Source organism: Lepidochelys olivacea (assembly GCF_965140295.1).
Source record: "Lepidochelys olivacea isolate rLepOli2 genome assembly, chromosome: 9".
NCBI lineage: Eukaryota > Metazoa > Chordata > Testudines > Cheloniidae > Lepidochelys > Lepidochelys olivacea.
The window spans coordinates 92,283,352-92,298,000 of NC_140419.1; the positions used below are offsets into that span (position 1 = coordinate 92,283,352).

The 14,649-nt window shown below is 41.9% G+C and overlaps 2 protein-coding genes across 5 annotated transcripts in view; both read right to left on the reverse strand.

Annotated features, from left to right (window-relative positions):
• MTMR1 (myotubularin related protein 1) overlaps positions 1 to 692 on the reverse strand; it is a 51,294-nt gene extending 50,602 nt beyond the window's left edge. For all 4 annotated transcript variants that reach the window (XM_084639988.1, XM_084639986.1, XM_084639987.1 and 1 more), the window contains exon 1: positions 444 to 692. In XM_084639988.1, the coding sequence (XP_084496114.1) occupies positions 444 to 574 (131 nt within the window). In that variant the 5' untranslated portion in view covers positions 575 to 692. The remainder of the gene's footprint in view (positions 1 to 443) is intronic.
• Positions 693 to 6,181: 5,489 nt separating this feature from the next.
• Positions 6,182 to 14,649, reverse strand: part of MTM1 (myotubularin 1) — a 75,893-nt gene continuing 67,425 nt past the window's right edge. Inside the window, exons 13-15 of the mRNA XM_084639250.1 lie at positions 12,572 to 12,685; positions 12,044 to 12,220; positions 6,182 to 8,699 (exon numbers count right to left, since the gene is read on the reverse strand). Of these exons, the coding sequence (XP_084495376.1) occupies positions 8,532 to 8,699; positions 12,044 to 12,220; positions 12,572 to 12,685 (459 nt within the window). The 3' untranslated portion in view covers positions 6,182 to 8,531. The remainder of the gene's footprint in view (positions 8,700 to 12,043; positions 12,221 to 12,571; positions 12,686 to 14,649) is intronic.

The window sequence follows — 14,649 nt, forward strand, 5'->3', positions numbered from 1 at the left end:
TGCACTAACTCACGGGGAAGTTACTTTTCCTTCACCTGTACCCTCTCCCCCTCGGCTATCCATACCGCAAGCGAGGGCTGCCCGTTATGTTCCTCCCAGAGATGGTCAGCCCACGAAGGGGGGCCCGGCTGGGGAAGGGGGCGCTGGCTCCCCACAGGCCCGGGCCCCGTCCCCCCGCCGGTCTCCGCCTTCCTGCCGCCGCCGCCGCCGCCTGCGGGTCTCCTCAGGGCAGAGCGCGGCCCCGCGCACGGCTGGGACTTGCCCTCGCCCCGCCGGGCGGCTGATCCAGGCCCCGCACTAGTGCCCGGGGGACCCGGAGCCCGCGAAGCGGGACGAGCCCCGGCGGCCGGGCTGTGGGGGGAGTGGGGGGGGACTTGCCCCGCAGCGCCCGCCAGGGAGAGCGGGACTGGGAGCGACCCCGGGACGGAGGACGGGCTGCTCACCTGTCCAAGGTCTCCACGCTGGGCTGCCGGGAGCCCGCGGCGGCGGCGGCGCCCCCCAGCCCTGTCGGCCGCACGGATCTGCGGGCCCCGCCGCCGCCGCCCTCCAGAGCCGGCCCCGGCGCCCGCTCCATCCTTCCGGCCGGGATTTGCCGGTTTCCCGCCGGGCCTCACTCCGCCAGCCCGGCCCCGGCAGCGGCAGGAACTGTCACCTGGCGGCGGCGCTTACCCACAGGCCTCCGCGGCGCCGAGAGGGCGGGGAGCGGGCGGCCAGGCAGCGCCCCTGGGCCGGGCCGGGCCGGGCCGCGCCGCTCGCCCCTCGCCCCTCTCACGCAGCGGGGGAGACGCTCCTGTGTCCGTCACAGCGAGGGGCAGGGGAAGAGCTTCCCACAGCCCAGGGCCGGGGCGGGGGGGGGGGGTCTGGGCCAGGGGGTCACCCGCCCATAGCGCCCTCGGCCCCTGCGCTCCAGGGCTCCCCTCTGTGCACCAAGCCTGCCTGCCGCCCGCCAGCTTGCCTGGTAAAGCTGAGCGCGCTGGGGATCACAGCTGTTTCAATTAGGGTGAGCAGGGGTCCCGATTTTATAGGGACAGGCCTGAGGTTGGGGTCTTTTTCTTATATAGGCTCCAATTACCCCTCACCCCCGTCCCTAGTTGTCACACTGCCAGTCACCTTAGTCACCTGCATCCGATGAAGTGAGCTGCATTTCCTTTATTAATGTTGAGATTACATTAAGAGGAAATGTCAAGAGTAACAAGAAAGGTTTCTTCAGGTATGTTGGCAACAAGAAGAAAGCCAAGGGAAGTGTGGGCCCCTTACTGAATGAGGGAGGCAACCTAGTGACAGAGGATGTGGAAAAAGCTAATGTACTCAATGCTTTTTTTTGCCTCTGTCTTCACTAACAAGGTCAGCTCCCAGACTGCTCCATCACAGCATGGGGAGTAGATGGCCAGCCCTCTGTGGAGAAAGAGGTGGTTAGGGACTATTTAGAAAAGCTGGACGTGCACAAGTCCATGGGGCCGGACGAGTCGCATCCGAGAGTGCTAAAGGAATTGGCGGCTGTGATTACAGAGCCACTGGCCATTATCTTTGAAAACTCATGGCGAATGGGGGAAGTCCCAGATGACTGGAAAAAGGCTAATGTAGTGCCAATCTTTAAAAAAGGGAAGGAGGAGGATCCTGGGAACTACAGGCCAGTCAGCCTCACCTCAGTCCCGGAAAAATCATGGAGCAGGTCCTCAAAGAATCAATCCTAAAGCACTTACATGAGAGGAAAGTGATCAGGAACAGTCAGCATGGATTCACCAAGGGAAGGTCATGCCTGACTAATCTAATCGCCTTCTATGATGAGATTACTGGTTCTGTGGATGAAGGGAAAGCAGTGGAGGTATTGTTTCTTGACTTTAGCAAAGCTTTTGACACGGTCTCCCACAGTATTCTTGTCAGCAAGTTAAAGAAGTAGGGACTGGATGAATGGATGATAAGGTGGGTAGAAAGTTGGCTAGATTGTCGGGGTCAACGGGTAGTGATCAATGGCTCCATGTCTAGTTGGCAGCCGGTGTCAAGTAGAGTGTCCCAGGGGTCGGTCCTGGGGCCGGTTTTATTCAATATCTTCATAAATGATCTGGAGGATGGTGTGGATTGCACTCTCAGCAAATTTGCAGATGATACTAAACTAGGAGGAGTGGTAGATACGCTGGAGGGCAGGGATAGGATACAGAGGGACCTAGACAAATTGGAGGATGGGGCCAAAAGAAATCTGATGAGGTTCAATAAGGATAAGTGTAGGGTCCTGCACTTAGGATGGAAGAACCCAATGCACCGCTACAGACTAGGGACCGAATGGCTAGGCAGCAGTTCTGCGGAAAAGGACAGTGGACGAGAAGCTGGATATGAGTCAGCAGTGTGCCCTTGTTGCCAAGAAGGCCAATGGCACTTTAGGATGTATAAGTAGGGGCATAGCGAGCAGATCGAGGGACGTGATCGTTCCCCTCTATTCGACATTGGTGAGGCCTCATCTGGAGTACTGTGTCCAGTTTTGGACCCCACACTACAAGAAGGATGTGGATAAATTGGAGAGAGTCCAGCAAAGGGCAACAAAAATGATTAGGGGTCTGGAACACATGACTTACGAGGAGAGGTTGAGGGAACTGGGATTGTTTAGTCTGCAGAAGAGAAGAATGAGGGGGGATTTGATAGCTGCTTTCAACTACCTGAGAGGTGGTTCCAGAGAGGAAGGTTCTAGACTATTCTCAGTGGTAGAAGAGGATAGGACAAGGAGTAATGGTCTCAAGTTGCAGTGGGGGAGGTTTAGGTTGGATATTAGGAAAAACTTTCACTAGGAGGGTGGTGAAACACTGGAATGCATTACCTAGGGAGGTGGTAGAATCTCCTTCCTTAGAAGTTTTTAAGGTCAGGCTTGACAAAGCCCTGGCTGGGATGATTTAATTGGGGATTGGTCCTGTTTTGAGCAGGGGGTTGGACTAGATGACCTCCTGAGGTCCCTTCCAACCCTGATATACTATGATTCTATTAAATAGAGTTTGGAGGAGCTCATTTATCTCACTTTAATGAAAGGGTTGTTTAGTTATGGTACTAACCTACTAATTAAAGTGATTCAACAGGTTTAATTTTTCTTTAAATGTCAAATGTAGCCTATGCCCAAAATTTCAGGGAGTTTAAACTATGGGAAGTTTGAAGTGTGTTGAAGTTACTACTGGATGACTGAGTCTAAATAATACAGATTTTTTACTTTGATCCTTTTGATAACATGGCCAGTTTTGAAAGAGGGGAAGAGTATACTGCGCTAAGTATATTGATCTTCTGTTCTGTAACTGGTGGCATAGCTTTTATTATCAATCAGATTACAAGATGATACTGGAGCAGCAAGCTCTTCCTGTAAAGAGGAAGTAGGGTTGATATCAAAGATTTTCACTAATGGCAGTGGTAGATTTAATTTAGTAAGAACTCTAAGGAATCTGGTTAAAAAGTCTGATTGCATAACATTTGTTCCAAGTAGCCTGCCAAACGAAAAGAAAAAAAGAACAAGGCTTATAAACTTCAACTGGAGTTTGAGATGCTCTCATACTTTTTACACAGATTTTTAAGAAGCACACATGTTTAAGCAATAGCATCTTTAGTAATTAGCAAATATGCTAGTTCAAATATGCCGAGACCAAACCAATTGAAAAGCATTCCAATATTTGAGTAAAGTATTTAAAAAACCCTCTAACAAGATAGGTTTAATCAGATGTTGAAGTCTGGGGTTTTTATACTGACATCTTTTTCTTTTACTCATATACATGCAGCTGGATTTTATGCTCTTTTACAAGTCACTCAATTATGAAGAATTATAGTGTGCTAGAGACCCAATCTGATAAGTCTGAACTGTAACAATTTTGCCATTTACAAAGCAGCTAAAAACTCTACATTTTCAAAATATCAATGTTTTGCTGAGCAATGCCAATATCCTCAGTGCTGTACAAAACAAAAGCAAGACTCTGCCTTGAAGAGTTAGCAGTCTAAAAGACAGGTTCAGAGAAGACAGCAATGAGGGAGTTAGTTTATAATCAGTGTACCTGTATTGTGATGTTGGGATGCAGAGAATGTGCAACAAGGGTAAAAAGTGAATTTTTAGAAGAGTTTTGAATAAGGAAAAGGTAGTGCGAATCATAGAATATCAGGGTTGGAAGGGACCTCAGGAGGTCATCTATTCCAACCCCCTGCTCAAAGCAGGACCGATTGCCAACTAAATCATCCCAGCCAGGGCTTTGTCAAGCCTGACCTTAAAAACCTCAAAGGAAGGAGATTCCACCACCTCCCTAGGTAACGCATTCCAGTGCTTTACCACCCTCCTTGTGAAAAACTTTTTCCTAATATCCAACCTAAATCTCACCCACTGCAACTTGAGACCATTACTCCTTGTTCTGTCATCTGCTACCACTGAGAACAGTCTAGATCGGGGTTGGCAACCTATGGCCCGTGTACCAAAGACGGCACACAAGCCGATTTTTAATGGCACGCTGCTGCCTGCTGGGTCCCAGCTGCCGGCCCCGCTCAGCCAGCTGCCGAACCCAGGCCGGCAGTGGGCTGAGCAGGGCCGGGACCCCAGCAGGCAGCAGCACGCCATTAAAAATCCTGCCCCGGCACCACTACCACGGGGGCAGGATGAAGAAGCTTGGTCCTGCCAGCTGCTGCTGCAGGGCAGGCAAGCTCCTCCCTCCCCTGCCTCTTCCCCCAGCCTGCTGGGTTCCTGCCCCTCCTCCTCTCCCTCCCTGCCCCCGATCAGCTGATGGCCTTTGCAAGGGAGGGGGAGAAGCCAGCCACAGCGCACTCGCTGCTCTGGGGAGGAGGCCTTGGGGAAGGGGGGTGGAATCGGGGCATATCTCCTCCAGCCCCCTGCCGTGAGCCGCTCTGGGCAGGGGGCTGGGAGCACCCCCACGACCCTACCCCACACCCCCAGCCCTCTGCCCTGACACTTACACCCTACCACACACTCCGTCCCTGATCGCTGCACCCCCACACACACACTCCCAGCCCTCTGCCCTGCACCCCCCACGACCCCATCCCTGACTTCAGCACCCCCACACATACCCACATTTTCTGCCCTGCCTGTCCTTCCTGAACCCATCCATGACAGTACTTCAGTCATGTGAGTGATCCCACCAAGTCTCTGTTATTCCAATCACATCATCATTCCCTGACTGTGCCAGGACTTCCAGTTCTCCCTGCTTGTTTCCCAGGCTTCTTGCATTTGTGTATAGGCACTTAAGATAACTCGCTGATCGTCCCACTCTCTCAGTATGAGGCAGGAGCTCTCCTCTCTTGTGCTCTCCTGCTCGTACTTCCTCCCGGTATCCCACTTCCCCACTTACCTCAGGGCTTTGGTTTCCTTTCCCCAGTGAACCTAGTTTAAAGACCTCCTCACTAGGTTAGCCAGCCTGCTTGTGAAAATGCTCTTCCCTCTCTTTGTTAGGTGGAGCCCGTCTCTGGCTAGCACTCCTCCTTCTTGGAACACCATCCAAGAAGTGATGTAACACAACTGGGTGGTCATTCCAGGCCTTTGAGATAGTATACAGGTAGGAATGGGAGAAGGAAACCAACATTTTGAAGCTGGCAGTGGTAATCACAGTAGTGGTGCATGGTATGTATGTGCAGCTTCCTCATCATTTACATCTAAACCCCGTCTGATATAAAAGAAAAAGCAGAATAATTTTTTTTGGGAGAAGTATTGGGGGATTTGTCACAATGAAGATTTACTCCAGTCATTTCAGCACCATGGTATAGTGCAGAAACATAGCACAATAAAAGACTGCCCAACATTGCTCTTAAAAATGCCTAAAAATTCTCTTCTCATTCACCCTCCCTAAACTAAGAGTTTGGCAATTTTCATATAACTACCTTGGTCAAACACAATTGAGCTAACTGCTGTGTAAGGCCCAGTTCTACAATCCACTGCTGTGTCCATGTGGAGCCTCAGTGTTCACCAGCATGCAGTGAACTGCAGGATCAGGACCTAAATAAGCAGCTTAAAACAAACAGAAAAAGCTGTGTATTAATAATGATCATAGTTTTCACACCTATATCCATGGTCACGTTAAGGTTAAAAGGTTAGCATCCTATAACAAATAGAAGCTTAAAGAATTAGAAAGGTTCTTTTTTGTATTTAAAATTACTATTTTAATAGAATTAAAAACAAGGATTTTATTCTAAATCATTGTCTTGAGAAAGAATCCAAGTGAACATATAGCTAAGTTAGAGGTTTTCAAAGAATGAATTTCAGCTCTAGCTACATAAAAAATGCAGTATCAACTGTATTGGCAATATAAATGAATTGTATATATGTAATGAAACAAGTGCATTAAATCCTTTTCACTGTATTAAACTTTCCCAAACAATAGGTTTATCATTTAGTGTTTACAAAGTAAAAACTAGGTTTTCTTAACTCCTCCTGCATACTGCTGAAAAAGATTCTACTGTGTGTTTGATCCAACTACTACAATTCTCAAAAACTGTAATAAAAAACTAGTTTTTTTATAAACCATATACAAATAGAAGGCCATTACATCAGAATCTGCATAGTTTTTAAAATTTTAAGTTATACTCTGCCATAGGGATAAGTAGCCATGAATTTGAGCTTCCTTGTTCATTAGATGTACTGCACCCAATTTATCTTAACATGCTAAGATCTTGGGGGGAGGGGAACTCAAAGCTGCTGCTCCAGATACATATGCTGAATAATATATAAAAGACAGATTCAGGGGAGAGTAAAATTGAGAGGACAAATATAAGTGGAGGTAAGCCATATGTCCTTAGAACACACACAATACAAGCAATATTCTGAATTTCCCTGAAAAAAACAGTGCAATTTTCTTAGCATAATATTTACTGTATCAAATTAAGAGGTGCTTTTTTATTTCTATGCAAAATACTATTTCTAAAATGTTCCAATGTTCTCTAAACTATCTGATTTTTATGGAACTCTATGCTTTAAATTTAGCTTTTGTACCCAAATATTTACACTTTACAAAAACTGGAGAATTTCTAATAAACTATATTTTATATACTTACACAAACTTAATTTATACATATCCTATTGTATTTTGCTGTTACATTTTGTAGATCAAAACTTACATGTACAATAATTTACAAAGGTAGAAGCCTCAAGTGTCAAACAATCCCTTTAAAATAACTATATTATCTATGAACAGTCCTTTACAAATCCTATATTGCAAAATGTACTCAATTGCCTGAAAATCATTAAAACTTCCAAGTATATGCAAATATGAATTAAAATATCAAGTAGCAAGGTTTGTGCTGCCTTAAGTGCTTGTAATTCTAATGAAAAAATACCTGAAAGTAGCAAATTATAAATGTAACACTAGAAGCCTCTGAAATAACTTCAAACCAAGTTCGTTGAAAGATTCAGTCAATGCACAATCTATTATCTGCAAACCTTATACACTGAAATCCCTTTAAATACTTGATAAAGAATAAATTTGTTAAAGGAATAGATTAAATACACTAGCTACAAATTTAAGAGGTTCTCAACTCATTACCCATAATCTGAAGAATTTTAAACTATTTTGGTATAAGAACTGCTCTGAATAGGCATGTTTCATTTTAGAAAACATATAAAAGCTACTTATTGCTACTGTTGGACATTTAAGCAAAGTCTTTGTGGATCCTATTTTTTAGATTTATATGCGTCTTCTTGAGAACCATTCTTTATTTTTGGCAAATTAATGAAAGCAAAAATCCAGAAAATATTGCTGACAGATCCGAGAATCAAAAATATATGTAGTGTTCCACAGCTAACTTTAAAAAAAAAAAAAGTTTGCAACTTATTTTCCCCAAAGCCACCACAGTCCTCATCCATTTATTCTAAAATCGTCATCTATGATATAGAAGTTAGCCTTTTTATACAGTTATCTTGTTTTTGGATACGTACTGAGCAAGTTGAATTGTTAATTACAAGTTTCTTGGCACCTAAAGTCCTCAGATTTGGAATTATTTTAAACAATAAAAACTGGAGTAGTTTTCAGTTTACTAGGAAAAAAATCTATTTCTGAGCACTTTGCTTCTGAAAGTTCAAGAAGATAATACAACTCTCATTTTTGCCTCAAAAAGTCTAAGGCCCCTAAGGCTACAAAGACTTATGCACATCCTTACATTTATACACTGTGAATAGCCCCACTGAAGTCAATGGCACTATTCACAGTGCATAAGATTAAGCACATGGTTATGTCTTCGCAGCATCAGGACCTAACGATGCAATAAATTAATACATACTAATGAAAAAAATCAAATCATATTTCTAATTGTATCAAACTTTTACAAAATACACTTCTAACGCATCCCATATAAATTTCCCATGTTGGATAACATGGTTCCTGTCCACAGGTTCTGAAAGGCACAAATGAACTGAAGAGAATGCTCTTTCAAGTCTTCCAACTATGGAGACAATCTAAAAAATTTCATGTTAGGAAGAGGTCCAATATAAGGCATTCAAATATTCCTTTTTGTACTATAGATCTACATTAAGCACCACTTATGGTTACAATGTTCAGAGAAAGAATCAAACATTTTTTCCTTCAAAAATGAGTTTGCACATGGGACATCATTTGTGAGGGAGATGCTGATGAGGTTGATGAATTGGAAATCTTGGAATTATTTGTGATCTGTAGTTCTTCAAGTCTTCTCATGTAGTCATCACGCAATGCTAGGAGCTCCATGTAACGCTGCTCCACTGGATTTGGCTGCTAGAAAAAAAAATCCAATAAAGGTGACTTTTTACAATGTTACTTTGACCACGTTTCCTCAGCATGAGGTTGTTCCAACTCCACCCAACAATCCGGCAGCACCCAACATTTGCACTCTCCAGCATCCCGAACAGCAAAGCCTTCTCAAAAGCGTTTCCTCGTATCTATCCTCCCTTCCTCACAAAAAGATATTTATATCCAGCTTTGTACAAAGCCAGTTCATGCTACTTCAATATCAGTCAGAAAAGCTTGCTGCTGAATGATGAGAGGGTTATTTATTCCCTTTTCCCCATTCTCAGGCCTTGTTTATACTACTGTGATAAGTCGACATAAGTTACGCTATTCCAGTTACATGAACAACATAATTGGAGTCGATGTAGCTTAGGTCAATGTACTGTGGTGTCTACACCATGCTATGTCGACAGGAGATGCTCTCTCATTAACTTCCCTTACTCTTCTCCGAGTTGTGGATTACCAGAGTCGACTGGAGAGCGCTCCCCCATCAATTCAGAGGTCAATTGCAGCAGCGCTGATCTACCAGTAAGTGTAGACAAGCCCTTAGATTGACATTGCCGCAATCGATGCAGTATCGATTTAGTGGGTCTTCTAAAGACTGGCTAAATTGGAGGGAGAGCGCTCTCCCATCGGCACAGCGTGGTGTAGACACCACAGTAAATTGACCTAAGCTACGTCGACTCCAGTTATGTTATTCATATAACTGGAATAACCTAACTAAGGTTCGAATTACTGCAGTAGTATAGACAAGGCCTCACACACGTCATGAGCATACCTAGCTCTTCACAACCGAGGAATTGAAAAGCTAAATCCTGGTGTCTTGCTTGCAAATGCTGCTAAATCATCAAGCTAGACCAATAACATATTAGCATCCTTATAATTAAAAAAGATGATTGGTTTGTTTGGGTTTTTTTAGGAAGGGGAGGGGATGTTAAATAAAACCTTTGTACCTAAGTTTTCCGAGTTCCTCCAAAAAATGCCAGCGCATTTTCTATTAGTAAATTCTCTAATGAAACTCTGGACATCTGTTTTATGAAATTTCTTGAGCTTCAAGAAAAAAAGCTACTCATATAAATAGCAGTTCTTTAACAGGGGGTGGGGTGATAGGCATTTCCCTTTCCATAAAACTTCAAATAATTTCTGCCTGTAGGGAGGAAACGATAAATTCAATAGAAAAGAGATACTGCACGTGACAAACTCAGACACACAGCCTTCCAGGTCCCCGCAGGACCAAATAAAATGCCACATACCTTTAGGGATAAATAAATTAATTGCTTTACTCCCCTCCCATGTAATCTATTTCTCTAACATTAAGCAGCAGGTGAGATACTGGTACAACAGGTAGAGTATGAACCCACTATAGAAGCTGTTGGATTCAGTTATTACCCTAGAGAATCAGCAGGAAAATAGGAAAGCTGTCGATCACTATGCCTAACTCTAAAGGAATACTGCACTAGGAAACTGATCCATTGCTTGCACAGAAGCCTCAGTTGAGCTTTTTGTAATGATGTTGAAAAGAGTCTTGTCCCATTTACACTAGCAGTTAAAATTCAGTACTGGTTCAGGGGAACACATCAACAGTGAGTCAATTTCCTAGTGAAGATGGGGCTTAAACAAACAACAGGGGAAAAAAAATCAGCAACTTCAGAGTCTCTTTCCTCAAAAAAAGGTAAAAAATTCAAACTGCTCAAGCAGGCAACATTTTTCATCATTTGCTAGCAGTGATGGAGAATCCTCATCTACTTTTCCACCTATGCTATAGTGCTCCAGGGCCAAAATCTTTGTTTGGTAATGGTAATTGGCACCTCAATCCAGAACTTTAATAGGTAAGTGGCCAGTGGCCATACGCTAGAATCCTTAGCTTTCTAAAACAAATCTGTAGTTCCACCTTTTGCAAAATGCACTAGCCTTTCAGCAGAAGCAACAACAGTTTTGAAATGAAAATGCCGAATTCAAACTGGCAGCATACTTATAAAAATATATAATACATTGGATGGCTTTTTTCCAGCTCCAGAGTGCTGTAAATAATACAAAAGATCAACTACATAAGAGAAACTGAGCTGCCTGAAAACTCCTGCTCATTCCCAGTGGCTGGATGAAAAAGACTGCTTTTGTCAAATACCTTCTTCCCCTAACCACAACTCTTCCCACTTCTTAGGGAAGATAGCAAACATTATGATGCACTACCTTTCTCTGCTCAATTGATCAGATTTTTACAAATGTTTTTAACTAATAACTAAACAAAATTCTGAGCCTCTGTATATCAATTAAATACAATAGAACCTGTTACAAAAACCTTGGGAATGGAGGTTGTTCGTAACTCTGAAACATTCGTAACTGAACAAAACATTATGGTTGTTCTTTCAAAAGTTTATAACTGAAAAATGCTGCTTTTAACCATTTTAATTTAAATGAAACAAGCACAGAAACAGTTTCCTCACCTTGTCAATTTTTTATTTTTTTAAAACTTGACTTTTTTTTTTTTAAAGTAGTTTACATTTAATACAGCACTACTGCTACAACTGTATTTGCTTTATTTTTTGGTCTCTGTTGCTGCCTGGTTGCGTACTTGCGGTTCCAAATGAGGTGTGTGGTTGAACTGTCAGTTCGTACCTCTGAGGTTCTACTATACTAAAAATCTTGAAGGACTGAAGCACTCAGAGAATTCAGTAATAAACGTGATCTGTTTCTGGGTTCAACTCTGAACCAGGCTGGTAGTGATCAAAACAAGTTACACATCTAATGGCTACTCAGTCTAAAATAATTTTGGTGGCCTGAGCTGAAAGTCCTACCGAAAAAATACCCAGATCAAAAAAAAAAAAATCAATTACAATTGATGCCTCTTGCTGGGAATTTCAGCAGAGGAAAGGACTGAATGGGGAATGCTAATCTCTAATACAAATTTTCTCTACACAATGACAGGGCGGTATGGGTATCTTACTTCTAGTGTCTGTGCTCTACCTATTTTATGGATAGAAAAACTTTATTCTCCAGGTTTGTCAGTCACCGCTTTTCACAAGCATCAAATGCTCTTAAAAACTAAAAAAGGAAAGATTTTTAAAAAATAAAATTAAGTGGGAAAAGTAAGTTTTGGAAGGTATGTTGATGCATACCAGTGAAATAATCTTAATGTCCAAAAAAGAAGTCTGAGAGGTCAAGAAGAGCATAGTAATATTTCTTCTCTTCCTGACAGACATTAGTTGAAATGACTAAACAGAGAGCATAAATAATATTCTGTATAGTGTAAAAAAATAGTACAAGTCATAATTAAAGTGTATTGTATCTTTACGTTGAGAAGTATTTCATATAAGTTAGACAAGTTGACTTACTTGCTGCCGAATCCTTGGATTCCATCTAATGTAATAATTGACCCAAAGTTCCAAGTGACGCATACTGGCTACTGGATAGAGTGCTCGATTCAGTTCTTTAGTATAAAAAGGATTGGTGTGCTTTGCTTTTTCACTATTTATCAACGACCACAATGACAACGTTCTCTCAGTCACTTTCTGCAAAGAAAATGAAATGGTAAGGATTTTGAGTATTTGTACAGTATAAGAGTGCACACACTATGGTATCTTCAGTTACACTTTTCATATAGCATGGTTCTGTTCTAACTAAAAGTATCACATGTATAATCACTAAATGAAGAATATTCCACAAGCAGTGACAAACTCACAAAGTACCATAAAGTCTGTATATTTTCTTTTAGATACACAAAAACAAGCTTGCTGTCTTGCAATTGTTCAAATAACAGTGTCATTTTTGCCACCTTGGCTATACACAACTTAATTTCTTTTTAAATTTAAGATCATATATATTCCTCATGCCACAGTCAAACAATCATCAGTTTTACCTACCTCTTTTTCTCTAACAGATTCACAGCTGTACAAGAAAGTACCAAATCGGCAGCTATACAAATGATCCAGAATTGTAATCAAGAATTGTTCATTGAATTCAAAAGCTGTTGGAAACTAGGCACAAAAAAGTTATTGTTAGAGATTTGTTTCTGTGTGCATGAGCACACACACAGAAACAGTCTGACTGAACAGCTAGTTTAAAAGAAGTCCTTTAGGAAACCTGTTAAGTTTACCTAAAAATTAGGTTTCCTGCCACAAAACAACTACAAACATGATGGATTAAATGCTCAGATAACAGGTAAGATGTCAAAAGAAAAGGAGAACTTGTGGCACCTTAGAGACTAACAAGGTGCCAAAAGTCCTCCATTTCTTTTTGCGGATACAGACTAACACAGCTGCTACTCTGAAACAGGTAAGAATGTAGGAGTGTTGACATCTTATCAATGAATACATTAGCATATGTCCTGTCAGATCAACAATGTTGCTTTACATTTCTAAGCTCAGAGATATAAAGCTGGTTCTGCCACTCCAAAGATAGATGAAGTCTCATCTTGCCTAACAAGAGGCTGGTTTCCTTGTTAATCAGGAACTTTTTCATTTTTGTCCCCAAAAGATTCAGACTAACTACATGCAGGAATTAGGAGTTGATAAAGGTATGGGGCCACTGCAATTAAGCAGAAAGCTGTTGACTTTTCTGTGACAGATTTAGCTTAATATTGGAAAAGGATTTGTTTATCCAAACAAAATGCAAGGAGGGGCTTACAGTGGGCAAAAGTAAACTGTAGTACTTAGTTGGCTGCACAGTATTATTACACTAAGTGAACTTGTACATTTCTTGAGATATCTCAAGTGGGGACAATAAGCTTCTATAAACAGAATAAGCTGTGAAAGGGTATAGTTGGAAGACTGCGATCCACAAGATAAGTTTTAACAGAAATTCAAGGCAAAAGTTCTGTCTCCATAATGTTAGCTAAATTTTTATGAATAATTAGCTCACTGGCAGAAACATAATTCTTCAAAGTCAGTGAAATACAGTTCTTCAGTAACGATACCATGAAGAAAGAAAAGGAGTACTTGTGGCACCTTTACTCTGATCCATGAAAGATTGCTAACTCAACTGCATCAAGATTAGACAGCCAAAATGATCACATTTAAACTAGTAATAGAAAACTCAGAGGCCTAGCGAACTAGTGACTCTGCTTTGCACGGACACACAGGGGGGAACTAATATTTGATTTCCAGTTCTTGATTCTCATACCTGACCTACATGGGCTAGGTATGCTATAATGACAATATAGCTATATAATATGCTATAAGGATAATATTTGTTACTTAATACGAACAGTCTGTTAGTTTATGAGGTAAAACTGAGTAGCCCCAAGCATTCTTTTCAAGCTTCAATAGGAAGAAGCAATGTCACAGTATCTTCAGGGCAAGGTGTTAGAATAGGATTACAAAAGCGGGACGGAGAAACAATCTCAATCTCAGTGCTCTGAAAATGCGGGAAGGGACTGTGAAATAACCTATAGCAGTTTGATAGACCTAGTTTGACACTCAAAGACAAAGTTTGCATGAGGGAATTGTGTTTCCAGGAACAGTTTTTGGAATGATGAAATAAAAACAAAATTATCCATAATACATTAATTCTAGCTCCTGTAATTATATGCAACAGTGTTACACTATTAAATAGATGCTTTTATGAATGTTTGTAAGTTATGTCATAGTACAGTCCTTTAGACATGAAATATTGGTTAATGAGCAAAAGGACTGGACATAAAGCCAGCACATTTTCTACTCAGAAATAGGTGGACTTCCAGCTTGGGAGGGAGGAGAGGGTTAACAAAAAAAAAAAAGAAAAAAGAAAAAAGTAAATTTGTTACTTTCTACTACCTGGTCAGAGCAGCAAACTTACGTATACAGGGGTGGTTTGTTTGTTTTTGTGGGGTTTTGGGGGGAAATGCGGGGCGGAAGGGGCAGTATTTTTATTTATTTATTTATTTTGGAGAATTCACTCTTAATTCAAGGATAATTTTAAAATATTGCTATTTGCTGGATAACACCATCTTTTGGATATGGCT